We start from the raw sequence: 19,827 nt of genomic DNA, 5'->3' as shown, positions 1-19,827 counted from the left end.
TTGGGAAGGACATGAAATTCACACTTCCTGTCACCAGCGCTTAGGTTTTTCTCCTTTTGCTGAGCTGGTATCATTTTCCCTTAAATACAGTGGCAGTGGTTCTGGTAGTCATCCCTTGTGTTCTTGTAGGAGTTGGTGGAGATTAAGGGACAGATACACTCTTTGGATTAGTAGTTAAAGAATTCTTTGTGAAAGAAATCAGATTATTTTCAGAACTACTACAGGGAATATGCTTAGTCTAAGATGTTTTCTCTGTAGTTTGGTCTATTAGAAGTGTAGAAATGGAACTTATTTTACAGTTATTGCTGCTAACCTTTTGTATTGTTGCTAGTCATTTTTATAATGCACTACTGATTTCCACTTATTGTAACAATTTAATTTTCTGTTGCTTACACATTTTCTCCCCAAGACAAAAATATGATCCTGGATGCATCCTTTTTATGATGCTTGGTTACTTTTTCCAGTTACCCACAGTTAGCTTGGTTTTGTGTGCATACAGTGAGTGCTGTATTTCCCAATTGTTCAGAAGAGCAGAATTGACTATGTTCAGATAAGCATCTTAGTGGGTTTAGACTTTCAGTTTTAAACATCCTTCTGTGTATTTTTGCACGGCTGGAATCTCAGATGCTGTCTTTTTTCCTAGAAATCTTGCCAGGTTTTATACAGAATGTTACAAATACTTGTGTTTTAAAAAATGTTTCCTTTGGATACAATTTATTAGACTGTTGATCTGTTCAAGGTCTGAAATGCTGTTGGAATTGTCCAATGGTCTGTAAATAACAAGGGGAGAGTTGTAGAGCAGGAAACAAACATGAAGCTGAATTGTGCAATTCATCATCTTATTTTAAATCATGTTATGAAGTTAAATCTGCAGTGCTTCATCTCATTTTAAATCATATTGTAAGTGAAATAGAAACTTGATTTTGAATTCTTTTTGTGGGGTTTTGTTTAATGAATAGTTAAGTTTTTCAACTTTTACTAGTGATTAGAATGGGAAACAGAATTAAACTTTTTTATTAAAAGAACTGTTTCATTCTAGAGTCTTTGGCATCAAAAACAGATGAAGGAATCTCTCTTACAGAGCTTCTATTTGAAATGTGAATCCTCTGCTTCTGCTACAGTGAAAAAAAATGTTGCAGCAGTACGTACTTATCTTACTTACCAAAAAGGCAGATGAGATTTCTTTAAACTAATATAAAAATCCGAGGTCATCTTAAATTATCTTCAGGATTGATTCTTTCAGATTAGTATAAAACCTGTCAGGAGATTAACAGAAAGCATCCAGGTTTCTGAGCACAATCAATTTCCTTCTTACACTGAGGGAAGACAGTTCTTCCCTATCAATGAGGGATAGATACTCTGTTCAGGCTCAGAACCAGAGTAGGGAAGGAGGAACCACCAATAGTTTGAGATTTTTGAGAGATAAAAGCCATAAACAAGATGAGTTTGTAGGCTTCTGTTACTCTTTAGTCAAAGGTTATTCTTTTTCACATAAAATGTTATTGAAGTCATTACATTAAAAGAAATCTTCCAAATAGTTGTCATAAATTCTGCACAGAAACATCCACAGAGAGCCAAAAGTTACAAATGAACATTGAAAAGGAACAGTAATGTGGAGGGGAAGTTAGAAATAAATCTTTCACACTGTCATACAAATAAAATGAAACACTGTTTTAAAGTCATGAACTTTCTCTTCCCTCAAAATTGCAGTCGCAAAGCCAGTGGCAATTGCAACGATAGTACCTTCTGGCTACTAACGTACATTACTCTGTAGAGGGAATAGTGTGATCCAGTGCAGTAAGCATAGTTTTTAAAATTCAAAATGGCCTAAATTTCAGTGCTCACATCCTTCGAAGATTATTTTTGGACTTTGAGTGACATACCCTAGTGTCATGGTTTTTTAATTGACGTAAAAGGAATAATAATCACTTCCTGGCAGTGTTGCAACTATTAGCTTAAAGTTCATAAAATGCATTTGGAGATATGTATTAAATGTACATATGAGATCGTAATATCTGGAAATCAGTTTAAGAGTTTAAGTATTTCTTATTACAGTAGTTGCTATTCTTGCAGGTGATATAAAGGAGTGAACGATTTAGACAACCATAATGAAATGCCCTTAAGAAGATTGAAGGAAGAATAGTTGCCATTTCTCTCTAAATATATATTTTTTTCCCTTTCCTGAATATACTTGTAGTAATGATTGAATAAGGATTAAAACTGTAAGAAACTTTTGGATTTCAGTCTTTGAGGGAAGCCTTAATAACCTCTCTCTGTGGTCTGATACTTCCATGCTCAGATGTATTTGCTGCCATTTCCTTTAATCAATTCCTCACTAAGATTACTTACCTTCATCTCATCAGCTTCATGTTAAGAAATAATTTCCTGTGTAGCATTACATCAGTGCTTTACTAATTTCTTTACAGATTACGGCCCCTGCTGTTTTTAAGTAGAACTTAAAAGAACTTGACTCTGTCAAATAAGTTGTATTTGCACAGAGAACTTTCACAAACATGTTTTTAATCTATTTCATTTTCCATGGTATTTCCTTCAAAGTCTTTTTTTGAAGTCTGCACATAGTTTGTGGGAATCACTGTCAGGATCATTTCCTTTCCCTTCATCACCTTTAGAAATGTGTTTGTGTAAGAGAAATATGAATGATATTAAATGAGGCTTTGATACAGTGAGAGAAGGAATACAAGGAAAATGGGTGGCTGTAACATTAAAGCTGAAAAGAGTCAAGGTAAAGTGCATATTTTTGGAGCAAAGGGGATGAGATCTTGCATACTCTAGAGATGTGATGAGTTCTCCCAATCTGTTCTTCAAGATTGGATGTGCATCTTAAAGACACTTTTTTAGTCAAATGACATTTCTGCAAGATTCTTCTAGGAAGAGTTGTTATGACTTGGGGTTTTAGGAGTTCTAAATGGTGTAGCATTTGTATTATAAAGAAATGAAAAGGTTAGAAATTAGGATTGTTCTTTGAAATTACTGTTAAAACTAAATTGACTTTCTCTAGAAGCCCAGTTAACCTGAAGTAGTCTGATGTTCATCCCTTTCAATATTAAAAGTGCTAGTTTTGTTTGTCAGCCTGTTTCCCTGTTACTTGTGAGGTACCTAGAGTCAGCGTGTGGTGGACTTTTAATTCCTTTTTTCTCCAAAGAAAGGAAAATTCTCAAGACTTCTATGTAGAAGAGGAGGAATATCTAAATTTCAGCTGGAGTTGTCCCAGGCATATACTATCGAGAGCTAATTGGTAGGCTTTGGGGCTATTCTGTAGGTATGCTTGGGAAATATTGTTGAAAGGCAGTTCAATGTTAAAGCAGAACAAAAAGGACATGTATGTGCTGGTAAAAGAAAGTATTGTGGAGAGAGGAACTGTCAAATAAACAAACCAGCACATTATCTAATTTTTATGCATGCTATGTTGTGGAGAAATACTGCTTGGCAGCTGGTGCTCTTATATTCCTACAGTGTTTGATACTGGAGGGTGAAAGTGGGCCACGACAAGCGTTGCCATGTCAAGCGTTACGTTGTCAGTCCTTCGCGGGCAACAACTAACTGATACAAATGAAGTGCATAAACCTGGACTTCCACCTGCGCAATAAATGGCAGCATGTTAGTACTAAAGCACAAGGCACCTTTATTTGCTGGGAGCAAGTAATGTGCAGGATTAACATAGTATTAGAGAATGAGAATCTTCTGGGCTGAAAATCCATGGTGTTAAGGGATTTAACTAAAAATAGGATATTGGATAAGTTTCACAGGGATGCCACTGCAGTTGTACTGAACATTATTAAGCAGAAGATAATACCTTTGTCATGAATTGAGTAATGAGTCCAACCACTGTTTGACCTCAGTTCTCTAGAGAGTTGAAATTAAGAGACTAGAACAGTATCAGGCCATGCTTAGCTTTGTCAGCTTTTTCTGTAAAGCTTTAGTAGTGCTTTGTAACTGCATTGGAACTGTAATGCACTTAAAAGCAAGCTCGATAATGTTATTAGGAAATAATTTGTTACTATCCATATGTTGAGGAGAAATTCCTTTATGAATGTATTTCAGGGTAGGTGTGTGTACCTGGGAATGACAGGGAAATTTGGAGGTGGTTTAGATTTCGGATTCAGGAAAACTTCTGTGAATATGATGGGCATTAACTTCTTTAAAACAAACTTTGATGGTGACTCTTTGCAAGTTGCTATTTTAGCTTTTACCATCCTTTTTCTATTATATTTCTTTTATATTTCTATATTTCTGTTATAAGTAGGCTCAAACAGCAGCTGCAGGTTAAGTATTACTTAGTGCGTTCTTTTCATTTGGTGAATAGATACAGTAATTTTCCTCTTTGCAGCTGCAGTTTTCAGGTACTGGTCTTGGGCCACTTGTGTCTGACAGGTTTAATCAAAACAAAGCATGCGAAAGGTGTATAACCATCACTTTCACAATTTAGCCTTAGAGTTTAGAAACCAGTAGTTGGCATGAAAACTGCATTGAAGAGGGAAAATTGTTCGTTTTGCCATTTAAAATAATAATTGATTTTGGCAAAGAACTAAGAATGTGGAAATTGCAGTTTGTCAGTACACTATTTAAATGGCAGTTACAGTAGTGCCTGACAGTTGTTTGCCAGCAAGTGGCCCAGGGCTGAGCTTTATTTTTGAGATGTCATGGTTTAGAGATATAATTAAAGAAGGAAAACCTGATTAAACAAAGTTTCAGCAAGAATTAGGGAGCAGTATAATGAAATTTATGGGGAAACTCTGCGGTCAGCAGAGGTAACCGGGCTTCATACAAACAACGCGTCCCTCCATGCTACTGTCTTAGGTTCATTGCTCAGAAAGACACACTGTATTGCCTGGAGGCTTCTGTTTATTGCACCATACAATTATTCTGCAGTACCTGAGAGGTTTTTTTCAACTAAATTTTTTCATTTGCCATCAGGAACAAGTTTGTGCAGAATGTTTCCCTCTCTCATTACAAAATTAAATTGACTTTTTCTTTTCCTTTATGCTCAGTGTCAGAAAGAGTGCAAAGGTTGTCTGTGAGGGCACCTCTTCTGAATTTTTTCTGTAAGACTCTAAAGAATTTCAGTAAAAAAGAATCTGTAAATGAAGTATCACAGTTACATAAGGTGAAAGCAGGAAAATGGTTCATTCAGATGTTTCTTTAATTTTGCTCTGGATGTGTGTGTCTAGAATAGCTTTTTATTGTAATGCTCGGAACTATTTATCCCTCAGAACCTGAAGATCTACAGAGCAAAAGTTGGGTTTTGGCACCTTTTAGGTTGTCTTGTTCTGCACTCTACGATTATTAGTTAATATTGTTAATAGTTGTTCATTTATTTGTCTGGATGCAAAATACCTTATCCTGCCTACTGCTCACATGCAGCTGTGACCTGAACTGCCCTCTTTACTGCGGAATCTTTTAACTAGTCACGCTCTTCACACTGGTATACTTTTTTTGGTAAAATATTTTGGCTCAAGTCAAATGTATAAACTATTATCTCAGTTCAGAGTAATTAAAAGGGGGGTTTTGTATACGTGTTACAAATACAGCTTAAAATTCTTGTAGATATTGCAGTTATTGTTTGTTATTAAAAAAAAACCCCAACTGTTTATACAATAATAAAGTTGGGGGTTTAGTTGCATGAGCACCAGGAATTCCAAAGCAGCTTCCCAAGGTGCAATATCTATTTGCACATTTGAACAGGGTTGCTAATGGAACTTTTTCGTTACATATTGAAGGAACCTACTCAAATAATGCAGCAGAAACCAGAGTATTGACTTTATTTGCCTGCTACATTTCCATGTATGAAATTAACTTGTTCCAGGTTCTGCACCAATATATTGGCCAAAAGTTTCACCTAGTATTAGTTGCTACAGCTCCACTGAAGTCAGTGAACAAGAAGTAACAAGTTCATAGTGTATTTTTGATATTTGCATTTGATTTTATTTAGAAGGATTAGCTGTTTAATGATTAATAATTGCAAAAAGACTTAAACAGTTTCATATTTCTTGTATCGTTGCCCTTGAGTAAGCACATGTAGTAGATAATAGTGAACACTCTAATGTGTTATAATTACCATTCCTTCTTTGTTCCTTCCTTCTCTTTTGCAGACATTTGGGCCTTGATTTAGTTCCTCGGAAGGACTTCGAGGTTGTGGATTCAGATCAGATCAGTGTTTCGGATCTTTATAAAATGGTAAGAAATCTGTGGGAGATGCCTTTGAGTTTTCACTTTGGGAGGGAAAGGAGGGGGAAAATGTGTTCTTTACTCTTACATATTTTCTTGCTTAGAACAGTGTTCTAAGGTGAATGTGTTTTTCATTTGCACCCCAGCCACCAGAACAGTCAGTGTCTCTATACTCAGAGTTCAGTAAGAATGAGCCAACTTTCTTTCAGAAATGGTCTGTGTATATATATTTTAATTTCAATTTACAAAGTAACATGGTATGAAAACTGGAAAAGGTAATTTTGAATGCTGTTTCTTCCTACAATTTTCTTGGGTTTAAAATCTATTGTTTCAGAAGCTGCAAAGGAAGTTCTGAAAAACCAGATCCATCACATACAGCTAATGGGAATCCTTTTAAACTTTTGCAGAGCAAAGTTAAGGTGGTTTTAGAAATGTGGATTGTGCCAGTAATGTCTTGTAAAGCCACTAATGCATTTTACGATTTAACTGCATTTGGATTCTGCTTTGTTAGTAGGACTGTGTAATACAGTTAACTTTGTTCTGGGTAATGATGTAGGTGTAAAAGGAGAAGGAGCATGGAATGTTGAGTGAAAACTGAATCAAAACCTTTCCTGAGAAAAAAGCCAACCAACCAAACCAGCAGTTACTTTAATACAATTTCTTAGCTTAATATCTTCGAAAGAAGATAATGGGTTTTCTACATAAATATTGTTACAGTGTCACTCTCTTCTAGTAAGCTTTTAATTTCCTATTTTAAAATGGTTTTGGCTTTCAGCTACCTAAGATTAGAGTGTGACAGGTCCATGCCTAGGTGTGGGGGTTTTGATAGGCAAAATGTACTTCCCCTTAAAACAAAGGCGTGTTTTCTAAACATACTGTTGCTGGTTTGGATTCTTTGCACTATTAACAGTGGATTTCATGGAAAGAAATAAAAACTGTTACATAAGAAGTATTGAAGTACATCATTCTATAGTATTGCTAATGTTTGTTCCTGATTTGCCATACTTTGTGGTAAGGTTGGTGTGATAACAGTTTTCCTTCAAACAGAGTATAGAAATAACTCAGTACAAAATTCAATCAGTAATGACTCAGAGAATGCAAGACAAGTTGCTAACAGGATTGCTTTATTACTCTGTTTCATTCTGCAGGGTTCTTTTACTCTGAATACCTGTAGTACAGCAAATAGCTGATGAATTGTCAGAGTAGCCTGATTATGTCACCCATCTTAGTCCTGAAGAAAATGTGCCCAGCACAGTTTGCTGCTCAGTGCTGTGCTGGTATCAGGACATGACCATTAGTCAGTTCACACTTCGCTCTTGCTTTAGTTTGTAGATTCAAGAAGACACTGTGTCTTATCGTATCTAGTGCATAGCCAGAAGGCAATTTCAGGAATGAAAATAGCTGAAAACCTGTTATCTTTTAAACTTAAATTGGGCAGAAATTGACATAGGGGGGGTATGAGTGGGTTTTTTGTTGGTCTGGGGGGTTTGGTGTGGGTTCTGTTATTTCACAAAAAGCTGGGGAGAGAATCCTCCTTATTCCTGGCAAAATACTGAGCAGTTTCTCAAATGAGCAACAAGGTTGTAACATAATCTTGCAGCAGTAGTTGGGAGAGCCCAGTTAATCTCTCTTCTTTGCAGGATTGTAGAATGCTAAATGTAACTTAGAAAACAGTCTCGTATTAGCAAAACAATGGCTGAGGTGACACATGAGGCTTTCCTGTCTGTGACAGCAAGTTCAGGCATTTTATACAGAGTCATTAGACTCAGCATTACTTTTCTTGGTAAATTTTAAATAAATTTTAAAATTTGAGCATCATTTTTAGCTCTCAATTTTATTGCTGAGTATATTTGTGACTACTGTATGACTACTGTGTTCATCTCTGTCAGATCTGTTGTGCTTTGAGGCCTCGTAGATCCTATTTCTCCAGGTTATTCATGGTGAAGCTAAATACGAGTGGCTTCAGGATGCACAGCATTTGTCAGAAATCATTGCTTTACTCCCGAAAGAAACCAGATTGCCCTTTCTCTAGGACAGTATTTGTGATTTAAACTAATACGGTGGAACACTTTTTTATAATTTACATTACTTTTGAAAATGTGGGAAAATATGTTCTCAGAATTCTGCCACAGAGCTCAGTTGCCATTAGATTGAAGCTGTCATTTAGCAACACAAGTCCAGCAGAATGTCAGAAACACTCGGGTAGCACTTTTTAGTGAAAGGAGTTACAAGATACAAATGGAGGCATTTGCAAAATGCAATGTTGAAACCTGGTGATTAAATATGTTCAGCTTTTCTCTAAATTTATTGATTTGTTTATGTGTCTTCAGGATGAATTCAAAAGGTTTATGTAAGACACGACTATTGTCTGTGTTTCTGCTGGATCTTAGCCATTACTTTCAACTATCTGAAAAACACCACCACGAGTTCCTAATAAATAGCCAAGTTTTGAGTTAATGCTGCCATCACCTCCTAATTGCTTATTCTTTATTCAGACAGAAAATGAGATTGGTAAGAACGAGCAGTTATAAAACTTGAAAACTGGGCTTCAATTGCCCAGAACTCTGCTAGAAAAGGAAACTGACTGGACACAAACTGTGCAGGAAGCTCATGAAATCGCTGACATTTGTTTGCTTGTTTGTTTAACAAAGATAGTGAGGGGACAGATTTGTGTACGTTTGGTTCTAACCCTTAGTAAGAAGTCAGTTGAGAAAATGAAGATAGAAAGTGCTTTGAGACTTACTTGGTAATGGCAGGATTTGCTCACTTATCAAGCATCATTAGGAATGAAAGGAGGAACAACAACAATAAAAGCTAATATTGGTAGATAAGATATTATGAGAAGCAAGTTTGATGGGAAAGAAAGAAGTAGGTAGGGTTGATAGCTCGTTCCGTAAATCCAATCCAAAACCACAATATACTCACTAACAGGCCAAGTTGGATTAATTAAGAATTCTTCATTGCCTCCGCCAGAGTGGAGGGAAGGGAAATTAAGATAACCAAGAGCAAGTATAGAGGGAGAGAAGTATAGAAAAGTATAGTGGAATAGCATAAATGAGTAAATAGAACATTTAGAAAGGCAATGCACAAATTAAGATATAACAAGCAAATATTGGCAATTGTATCAAGAAACAGTTTTATATAAACAGGTAGTAATTGGGACACTAAAATAGAAGTTTTTATACTGGGGGAATCTAACTGGCACATGATGCAAGAAAATAACATGGCACTTAACATCCTTTTTGCCTCCCTCAAGCTCTAGTAAGGGGGTAAACACACTAACAATACCTCTGGAAAAGGGAAAGGAGTCACACCTGAACCGTGTGTGGGGAAGTTTATACAGTAGTTATTGGTTCCAGAGCATTTAGAACTATGTACGTATTTCATTTGGAATGTCTAGAGAAGCCATATCAGACATGCTAGTGATAATCATTGGAAAGATGGGTGAGGTTCCAGAATGCTGACACAGGCCAAGCATACTTTACAACTCTAAAAAAGGGATGGAGAAGGAGGAGCCAGCGATCATTCTCTCCCTGTAAAAAATGCTGGAACAGAATAAAAATCCAATTACTCGCAAGAAGGAAATGAGTAATAATGACTGGGAACTTGTTCAGAATAAGCAGTTTTTAAAAGTTCCAATTCACTTCCAGGACATAAAGGAGTCTAGTGAATACAGAGAAAGCAGCCTTTCTCATAGATGGGCATCACATTTGCTAATCTCCAGTCAACTGGGACCTCCCCAGCTAGTCAGGATTGCTGATAAATGATAGAAAGTGACTTGCTGAGCACTTCTCCCACAGGACCCTGATATCTTCTTGATGTAGTCTCATTAGGAAGATTATCTCTCCTTTTGTGGTAAAAAGTCTTATTTTGGTTCTGTGTGAAGGACAGTGACATAGTTTGGAAAAAATATTGCCATTACATTTTGTGGGCTGTCTTTGGCTCTTACCTCTTTTGAAACTATGGGGTTATCAGCAGATTGTGCTGGTCCTGTTACAGAGTGTTTGGTCAGAGTAAGATGTTGGCTATGTAATAAAAGGGGGCAAATGAAGAGAATGGGTAGTAACACTTGTAGTGTTAATGTCAATATTTCAGTTTAAAATGCTAATGTTAAGATGAATGTGTGTGGAACAGGCATAGCAGAATCATTAATGATATGGTTGTTAAAGCTCTCTGAAACCTTTTCAATTTAGATTAGTATTTAAATCTCCCCTCGGAGATTAAATGGGTTCAGTGAGTCTTGCAGTCCATTTTCTGATTATAACATCTTCTAGCATGAAAGGCTTTAAATACAGCGTCATCCTCTGAGTTCTGTTTTGGAGATGTAGCTCTTTATATTAATGCTTCTTTACAGGTGTTGGTCAGCTGAAATTGTAGAAAAGTCTTGAACCATTTATCAGAATTTAATTTTCTGATCGAGCAATAAGTTTAAGCAAAGTCTAAAATCCATATCTGTGTCTTGAACAAATGCACCTTTTCATAGACAACATTTTGATAGGTGAGGATTAGTACTGAGGTATCTCCCCCTTTAGCGGGAGAATACATAAATTATATAGTAGAGGGTGATGGACTTTTCAGAAAGAAATGCTATTACATTGTTGGAAATTCTGTGTAGCTTGTGACAACCATTTACTTTAAAAGCTAATTTACTGCCTGTAAATTTAAGTAGTTAGGCTAAGAAATGGCTTAACTGAGAAAAGCCTTTAGGAAAGCTAGTGGTCTTGTGAGTGATAATATCCTGTGAAAAAAGGCTGTGAAAATCTGGTCATAATCTTGAACAGTCATATTTTTGAATGACTGTTCTAATGCTGCACAGATATAATGTAAATATTTCTTAATTTCAAAAAGGTTTAAATGTTACTATTTTGTATCTCCACAGCATTTGTCAAGTAGACACAGTGTCCAGCAGAGCACATCACAGGTAAACATCATCTACATACAGATTTTTGTTGTCTTTAAGTTATTGGTACTATGTGTAAATGTATGATGGAGGTCACTGGATAAGTCCCTACGCATAGAACGCTTCCTCAGAAGATCCCCAAGTAATGAACTGACTGAGGTCCTTCTTCAGCTTTTATTTAGATCTCTCTTCCTTAGCTCTCACTGTTGTTCTTAAAAGATCACTTCTGAAGTGATATCAAAAGCCTCACTCTGCCTATGTGAGTTGTCATTCTACCTGCTAACACATGGCTTATTAGGCTTCTGTTTCACATACCCTTTCTGTAGTAATGTAATCCATTCCTGGTCATGGAACCTGGATCTAATCTTTCCAGGAGAACTGTTCTTCCACAGGTACCTGTCTTGAAAGGATGAGGATTTACTTGGATTTAATTTAAAATCCAGAACAGAATTCAATTTAAGCTCTATTTTTAAAGCTAGTACATATCTGGGTTGCAAGACTGAAAACTTCAAGATTGTCTTTGTTAGTGTGTACCTGTCTGTGCACTCAGAGAAGACTAGCCTAGGGAGCTTTGGATATTCATGCAACCTGTTTATTAAGATCAGCATAGAAAGGATATAAAGGGCTATAAATATTGAAGAATAAACTTATTTCTAATTATACTCCTTTCTCTTTTCTGTACCCCAGTTTTCACTGTTATAACTAGGTCTGTCTCAGTATACTGAGTCAAAATATAAACCTTTCTGCTATCCATCCGGTACCTAACAGGGCCAACAAGAAAGCTGGAGACGGACTTTTTACAAGGGCGTGTAGGGACAGGACAAAGGGGAATGACTTTAACCTGACAGAGGGGAGATTGAGATTAGACAAGAGGAAGAAATTCTTCACTGTGAGAGTGGTAAGACACTGGCACAGGTTGCCCAGAGAAGCTGTGGCTGCCCCATCCCTGGCAGTGTTCAAGGCCAGGTGGGACGGGGCTTGGAGCAACCTGCTCTAGTGGAAGGTGTCCCTGCCCGTGGCAGGAGGTTGGAACATAGATGATCTTCAAGGTGCTTTCCAACCCAAACCATTCTGTGATTCTATTTGACTTTATTGGTTGCTTATGTTATCAACCATTGTTAAGATTTCTTTTTGTTGTATCTGCAGGACATGTTAGTCTGTAAAGCCTGTCTCTAAATCATAAAATCATAGAATTGTTTAGGTTGGGAAGACCTTTGAGATCATCGAGTCCAACCATTACCCAGGCACTGCCAAGTCCACCACTACACCATGTCTCTAAGTGCCACATCTGCATGTCTCTTAAATATGTCCAGAGATGGTGACTCAACCACTTCCCTGGGCAGCCTGTTCTAATGCTTGACAACCCTTTTAGTGAAGAAATTTTTCCTAATATCCAATCTAAATCTCCCCTGATGCAACTTGAGGCCATTTCCTCTTGTCCTGTCGCTGGTGCAGCCTCACCAGTGCCAAGTATGGGGGACAATCACTTCCCTAGTCTAGCTGGCCACATAAATGACCTCCATAAATGAATTACAGTTGCTGCAAAGAAATAAGGTAACAAATGTTATTCTTAAAAATGCTTTGAAGTCCATCTGCTTTAAATGGAAATCATCAAGAACCATCCTAGCACCATCTTATTATAGTTCATTTTCACTACCAGAATCAAGAAATAGGTTTAATTGTTTTACTTAATAAAAATGGATTTCAAATGCATAAATCATTTATATTTGGTTGGTTATCATGGTTTCTCAAACTAATCAAACTAGAAGTGGGGAAAAGCAGAGGAAGAAAATCTAGCATGCATCTCTAAGGAGGATATATTGAGATTAAGGTTTTATGTGGTGGAGAAAATACTGCAGAATCTCAGTTAAAATTATCAAGTTGGTCATGTGTCCTTTATTATTAGTGAAGAATTAAAAGTCACTGTTATTGTTTTTAATCAGGTGGATACAATTCGTCAGCGTCACGGGGAAGCTTGTCGTATGCCAGTGCCTCATCACTTCTTCCTCAGTCTAAAGAGCTTCACCTACAATACAATTGGAGAAGACACAGATGTCTTTTTTTCTCTGTACGATGTTCGAGAAGGCAAGCAGATCAGGTAGGACTCTATCAAGTAACTAAAAAGCTTACTAGGTAAAAAATAATGAGCAAAGGAAATACGTTGGAGAGAAACATATGGGCTGTTCTTGTGACAACTGAAAGGACAAAGCTGATTGATCGTAAATTGACCACCCTGCATTGCATGCTTGAGAACATCAGTAATACCAATCATTGCATATGAAATTTAGTGCTTACTTACAAGCAAAGCATTAAAGGCCCAGAATAGTTGAATTTTGTTTAGGTTTCTGAGTTTGCCTCCACGCATTACTGAAGATCTTAGTGTTTAGTAGCTGCCTTCTTAGGGCTGTGGTTTAAGAAACACCAGTAACGGCAGGGCCACACTGTGTGACTGTTTTGAAAAGAGGACTGCTATGTGTTTGCGTGCTGAATTGGGGCTCTTTAAGGCTCATCCACTCCTTGCCTTGCAGGCATGTTACAGTGTAGCTTGTTTTCATTACTCTGTTGCTATCAATATGAAGTGAACTATTTGTATTCATGCCTTTGTCTAGACTGGACAACTGTGCTGCTCAGTATGTTGGGGTAATTGTTACTAATGTTAGCAAATATGATACGTGCTGTGTTTTTTCTTTACAAGCGTGTGTTTTGGAAACATCAGAGTGTGTAAAGAGTACTGCAGTATATGCACTGTGGCTCAAATTAAGTAAGTGTAGCTTGGTCTGAAGCGTAGCTTGATCTAAAGTACACCGTGTTTGTGGGGCTTTTTGGGTTTTAAGGCATGTCCTGACAGTTGGCACAGAGCACGTTTGCCACTACTGTGGTCTAAACTGTCCTAGTTTTCATCAAATTAGATTTAGATTTGTTCCAAACTGAGGAAAGAGCCCCAAAGTGTTCTTTCCTCTTTTTGAAAGAACATTATTATATGAAGAATGTTCATCCAAGAAGTTCGGAGTAGAGCGATAACAGTTTTGTAGCCCTTCAGAAGACATCCCACTAAAAAAGCGATCTGTATTAGAAAGCTCTAATGACTTGACTGCAGCTTATAAATACATGTCTGCCACCATTTAGTTAGGCAGCTTAAAGATCATTTTGCAGAATATGGCAAGAATGCCTAAGCTGGTACTACATCATATTTATTTCGCCCCCAGGAGGTGAGAAATACTTGTTTTGATGTAGTTAAGAGGACATGCCTCTAATTCCCCTATTGAGAGAATTAACAAAAAATAGCTGTTAAGAGGGAAAGGTGAAAATGGAAAAACAAAACAAAAATTATGCACAATTAATTAGTTCATAGCCCAAAGCAGTGAAATATCAAATTATTTAGATGAAGAAAGCTGCAGGGAAGAGGAAGGGACAAGCTGCTCCCCTGACTGTGAAAGGCCTCAGAAATTGCTTCAAAAGGAGATGAATTGATTGGGCTGCAGTTTGCATAGTACGTAAACATTGAGTGGGAAAGCCTCAAGAAGGGGGTTTGCCAATGATTAAAAAAAGAAAGAAAATAATAGTTGTAATGAGAAAAAGTACAGAGAGTGGTTCAGGCATATTTAAATATCTATAATAATGCTTTGATGTGCAAACAGTTGTTATTACTTAGCTCTTCATCAGTGATCTGACTCAGTGAGAACAGCATAATTTTTACGTTTTCTTATATCCCAAAGAGTGCTGGGGAGGAAATGTATAATGAGGCTGAGCTCTGGTTTAGTGGAGAAACTTAAAGCCAGAAAACAGACAAACACACTGCTGCAAATTTAGAATGATGTTTTCATATCTACTTTAAAAGATTAAGTTTCTTTCAGGAAACAGTACATTAAGGTAAAAAACAAGCAAAGCTGCTGCACACTGCATTCTAAATGGAAAGGACAAATTGAATTTTCTGAAATGGTTTCAAGGTTGATAAATTCCTTGCGCAGACAGTTCACGTTGGAGGTTGACTGGCTTTCAGTGTTACTGCTTTGGACATAGGGTAGATTAAAAACCTCACGGAACATGCTGGTTGCAATAGTTATTGCCCAGTTAGATTAAGTGAAGAACTGGTGAAAGCTCCAGTGTCTTTGAAGAGCTGAAGTAATAGCATGTACCAGTTATGGATTAGCAATCAGAAGGTTGGAGCGGGAGCTGAAATACAGTGTGAGATACATTCCAGGTTCTGAATACAAATATGGAACTGTACTGTGTTTAATGGTTTGTGCTGTCTAGAAATGAGAAGCTGCCAAAAGATGACAGTGGGGAAATATGGATAGCAAGAATAAGAATGCTGGTATTGGAGGGGTAAAGCATAGAGGTAAAAAACAGGGAAAAGTGACTTAATTTTTACTCCTGGCAGAATTATAAAAAGTAAATAAAACTACATGGATGGATGTCTGCATGAAAAACTTGCTTCAGTCCACAACGGAAACAACCTGTCAATCAGAGTATGAGTTAATGGCTCAGATGAAAAGGGATAGAAGTCTTTTATTCGTATGTTTTAAAGTATTTGGCATTTTTTGTCGCAAAAATTGTCATATATATTCTTACATACAAAAAGCATTAGTGTAGCAACAAAATCTTTCCTCCTAAACTTTAATACCTCTGTTTGTTTGCCATGTGGTAGTTAGCAGAAAATAATGAGAAAATTAACCTAGTTTTGATTACAGCCAATGGGAAAGTACAGCCCCAGTGTGAGAAGTACCTTGGAATGAATGATCATGAAATGATAGAGTTGATCGTAACTAGAAAAGGAAAGAAAGATAAACATACAGATGGTGAACTTCAGTTAGGCAGATGTCAATAAACATCCCAAAAAGATAGGTAAACTGATATGGAGGAAAGAAATCCAAGAATTGTCACTTTCTTAATGATACTATTGAAAAGCACAAAAGCAGATTGTTTCAATATGAAGGAAATCGTATATATGGCATCATCAGAAAGTCTGTATCACATAGTCTTTGGTGAAATGGAGTCTGGAAGGAAATATAAAAAAGGAGAAACTAATGAAATTGCACAAACAGGGATGGGAAGAGACAGAAAATTGTAGGAAGAAAAATGCAATTACCAAAGGACAACAAGGAGAAAAAAAGAATAATTCTATAATGCTTTACCAGCAAATATATTCTTTTTTTTTTACAAAATCATGAAATAACTGAAGAGATTAAAGGGGACATTAAGCTATCAGCAGATGGTACCAAGATCGCTGGAATATTTAATGGCTGTTTTGCCTCAATCTCCCTAAGGTCAACTGCAGTCAGATGACAAACGCAAAAAGTTCTGGAACAAATAAACTATTAGCAGTGAGAAGCTTAAAAGACAATAAGTACAAGTCAACATAGATTTGTCAAGCACAAGTCACATCAGAGCCAGCTAAATTGGTTCTGCTATATGCGGATGTGCGCTATGCCTCAGCGTTGAACTTGCTAGGGTAAAGCAAGGAGACACATACCAGGTGGAACTATTGTAAATGGGCTGGAAAACTGGTGGAAAAACTGAGCCAGAGTATTATCTGTGCTGGAAGGATGCAGTGAATAAGGGTTTGTTTGGTCTTGTTTTTTGCAGTATTATTTTGATGGGAGAAGTAAACTCTACTCAGTAAAGCAGTGAGGTTTAGCTACCTTTAAATAGCTCCTTTTTACTAATAAATGCATAAAACAACACGTAACTTCAGAAATGACACATTCCAAAAGCATGAGATCAATTTTTTTCTGAAAATAAGCTTGAAGAATCCACTAAGTAGGAAAATGGATAAATAAATCTCAGATTTTTTTCTTTATAAAGCTTATGTTTAAACATGTAAAGGCTTTTTTTATTCTGCCTGCGTCTTAAACCAGAATAGATGTTTTGAGCACTGTTTTACCAGCTACCCTATTTTACTCCACTGGGATTTAAGAGTTTCTTGTCATCTATAAATATCCTTAATTATGGAGAGTGAATAGAACAAAAAAGAAATTCTGATGTGATTGAATTTGAAAAACTGGGGCCTAATCAGTAATTATGCATGGAAAATAGTGTCATGCATATTTCTGCTTGTAACTCCTCCATCTGCCTACTTACTGTGTCTTTACCATGCCCATTATAATACAAGCCTCCTCATGACAGGAGATTGTGGAAGATGTGCTAAGTATCCATGGGAGTGTTGATGGCTTTGACAGAGGAAGTCCATGTGTACATTTTGCATACAGAATACACTCAAGACCTTTTCGTTGCGAGACCACGCTTTCTCTCCAGTGTCTGTAGAAGGCATCATTTGTTGTTGCCTCCTCTTTTTAATATATGGTGTTATGAGAAGCCTTGTGATCTTTCAGCTAGTCTGTTCAGTCCGAATGTACCATTACCAGGGGTGTTCTGCTTGTTTGCTTGTCTCCTCCTTTTTGCTGTCAGTTTAGCATCATATTGCATTCTGTGGAGTACAAGATTGGTCCACTCTGACACACGGACAGTCAAGAAGTTACATGAGATTGGCTACCTGGAAAAATGAAAAATTGCCTGGGCAAGCAAAGACTGGGTTATAAAAGTGAAAGTTCAGCTGGAGTTGAATGTAGAGAGGGAGAGAAAGTTACTCACACATGCATACCAGCTGCTGTACGTACATTGCCAGCAGATGAGAGACAAAGGAAAACATGGCCCAGTTGCTGAGCAGGGCAGTATATGATGTGGCATGAGGAAAAGGTATCTAAGAACAGTGGCTGGTTTAAGTAGTGAATATTTTGAACTTAAACAATTGTAGTAGTAGCAGCAGGTGGCTGTACATATTTCTAGATGTAAATATATGGTAGAGATTGGTGACTAAGGATGTTTACAATGACCTAGTAATGAAACTCTTCAGATTTTGTGTCACTGATGAGTTTTTGTAAAATGTGCACAAAGACAGACATTGAAAGTACGTTCTTTGGTTTGCATGGTGTGTAATCAAAAGTTTAGTAGCTCCTAATTTGCTGCTTTTGTGCCATCTGCCTTATAATCAGCTCTTCACTTACAAGATCACATGCTCTTCGGAGAGCTCCATAGCACACATTATGTTTTCTCCTACCTGCTTATATGACTGTCTTTATTATTAACATTTATTATTCCATTCTGTCTAACTCAAAAATCTGTGTAACTATTTTTGCAGTGTCTTCATGGTATCAGCTTTAATTTGGTTTTGGAAATAAAAAACCAGAGGAAATCCATAGCAATTTTTCAGGATATTGCATTCTTTTTCTTCAACTCATGTATAACAAGGTTACCCAGAACTGATTACATAGAATGAATGAAGCAAGCATGTAGGCATAGGTAGATGTTACTCAGTTTAAGAACTGCTTTTTCTTTTTCTTTTACTCTGTGCTATTCTGATATTTCTTTGTATGATCCTCCCAACACATCAATACACGATACAATTGTGTTCTGAGAAATACTAAAATGTACAGTATTTTAAAAGTCTATGTTACAGACGTGCAACCAAAAGCTAGGAAAGTGTAAAGTTAATGAAAATGTACTCTAGAAATCTTACTTAAGGAACCAGGAAGGATGAACCTTTTCCCTACTTAAAAAAGAGGGGAGAGGAATGCAATGGAAAAAGAGATGTTACTTTTTATCCTGTGGTTTTGCTTGGGAAGGTAGCAGAGAATAGGACAGAAGAGGCAGCAACTGCTCTAACCAGAAATATTCCTATCAGAAATTAGAATTCCTGTTTACCTAAAGAAAGGTGAAAGCCAACTGAGATCCTGACAGCCACTGGGGAAGCCTTAATATGATCTTCATGATGCATCCTGTGGATTTGTATTACTTTAATTTGCTCATTGAGCAAAAGTCAGAAGTTTTTAATTAAGCATCTTTAGCCATAAATTGTATCTAGGTAAGAATGATTTTTGGTGATCAGAATCCAAACTTGTCTTGCTCATAAGCGTGGCAGGTATTTAAACTTGGAGTACTGCGGCATTTTTAGTGGCTGGTTGGTTCCTGGGCCCTTTGTTAGTAGGGCATGCCAGGGGGGTTAGAGCATTCATCCACGGAAGTTATGCAAACAGAGGGAAATGCCTTCCGCTGGCAGAGGAAAGTTTTATGGTATATGCAGTATGGTAGTGGTGAGTAAGTCTGTACTCAAAAGGTCACTCAGGAGTTAGTATTATATCCAACTCCCTATTTTATCGCATAAAAAGGCCAGTTTAGGTTTGTCAGTTTTTACCTGCACATTTTTTTTCCTGTTACAACTCCTTAGGATGCTCTGAATCCTGAAATGGTCATAGAATAGTTAAGGTTGGAAAGGACCTTACGATCATATAGTTCTCTATTGTTATCTGACTTCGTAGACAAGAATTCTTCTGAAGATTAAGATTTTGGATTCAGATGTCTGTGGTTGAACTGAAACCTATCTGCATCACTCTCCAACAAAACTGAATTTATTCTAGTATGTGTGATCCTCTTAAAGAAGAAGGATCAGATAACATTACAAAAGGCACCAATTTTCACTGGTCCATCTAATTATTTTCTAGCTGTCATCTATGTCTTCGAATTTTTTCAATGCTATAGAGAAGGCAAAACAAGATCATAGAAAAAGTCATAGAATGGTTTAGTTGGAAGAGACCTCTAAAGGTCATGTAGCCCAACCTGCCTCAGTGAGTAGGGACACCTTCAACTAGATCAGATTGCTCAGAGCCCTGTCTAACCTGACCTTAAATTTTCGAGGGGTGAGGCATCTGCTGCCTCTCTGGGCAACCTGTTCCATTTCACCACCT

The 19,827-nt window shown here is 37.1% G+C and overlaps 1 protein-coding gene across 11 annotated transcripts in view; it reads left to right on the top strand.

The window, feature by feature from the left end:
- DOCK3 (dedicator of cytokinesis 3) overlaps positions 1-19,827 on the top strand; it is a 210,935-nt gene that overhangs the window by 69,957 nt on the left and 121,151 nt on the right. For all 11 annotated transcript variants that reach the window (XM_030502047.1, XM_030502044.1, XM_030502042.1 and 8 more), the window contains exons 7-9: positions 6,111-6,195; positions 11,066-11,107; positions 13,030-13,184. In XM_030502047.1, the coding sequence (XP_030357907.1) occupies positions 6,111-6,195; positions 11,066-11,107; positions 13,030-13,184 (282 nt within the window). The remainder of the gene's footprint in view (positions 1-6,110; positions 6,196-11,065; positions 11,108-13,029; positions 13,185-19,827) is intronic.

This window comes from Strigops habroptila, chromosome 11, assembly GCF_004027225.2.
Source record: "Strigops habroptila isolate Jane chromosome 11, bStrHab1.2.pri, whole genome shotgun sequence".
Classification (NCBI taxonomy): Eukaryota; Metazoa; Chordata; class Aves; order Psittaciformes; family Psittacidae; genus Strigops; species Strigops habroptila.
Note: the sequence above shows the minus strand (reverse complement) of the source record. Positions and strands in the feature narration are given on the sequence as shown.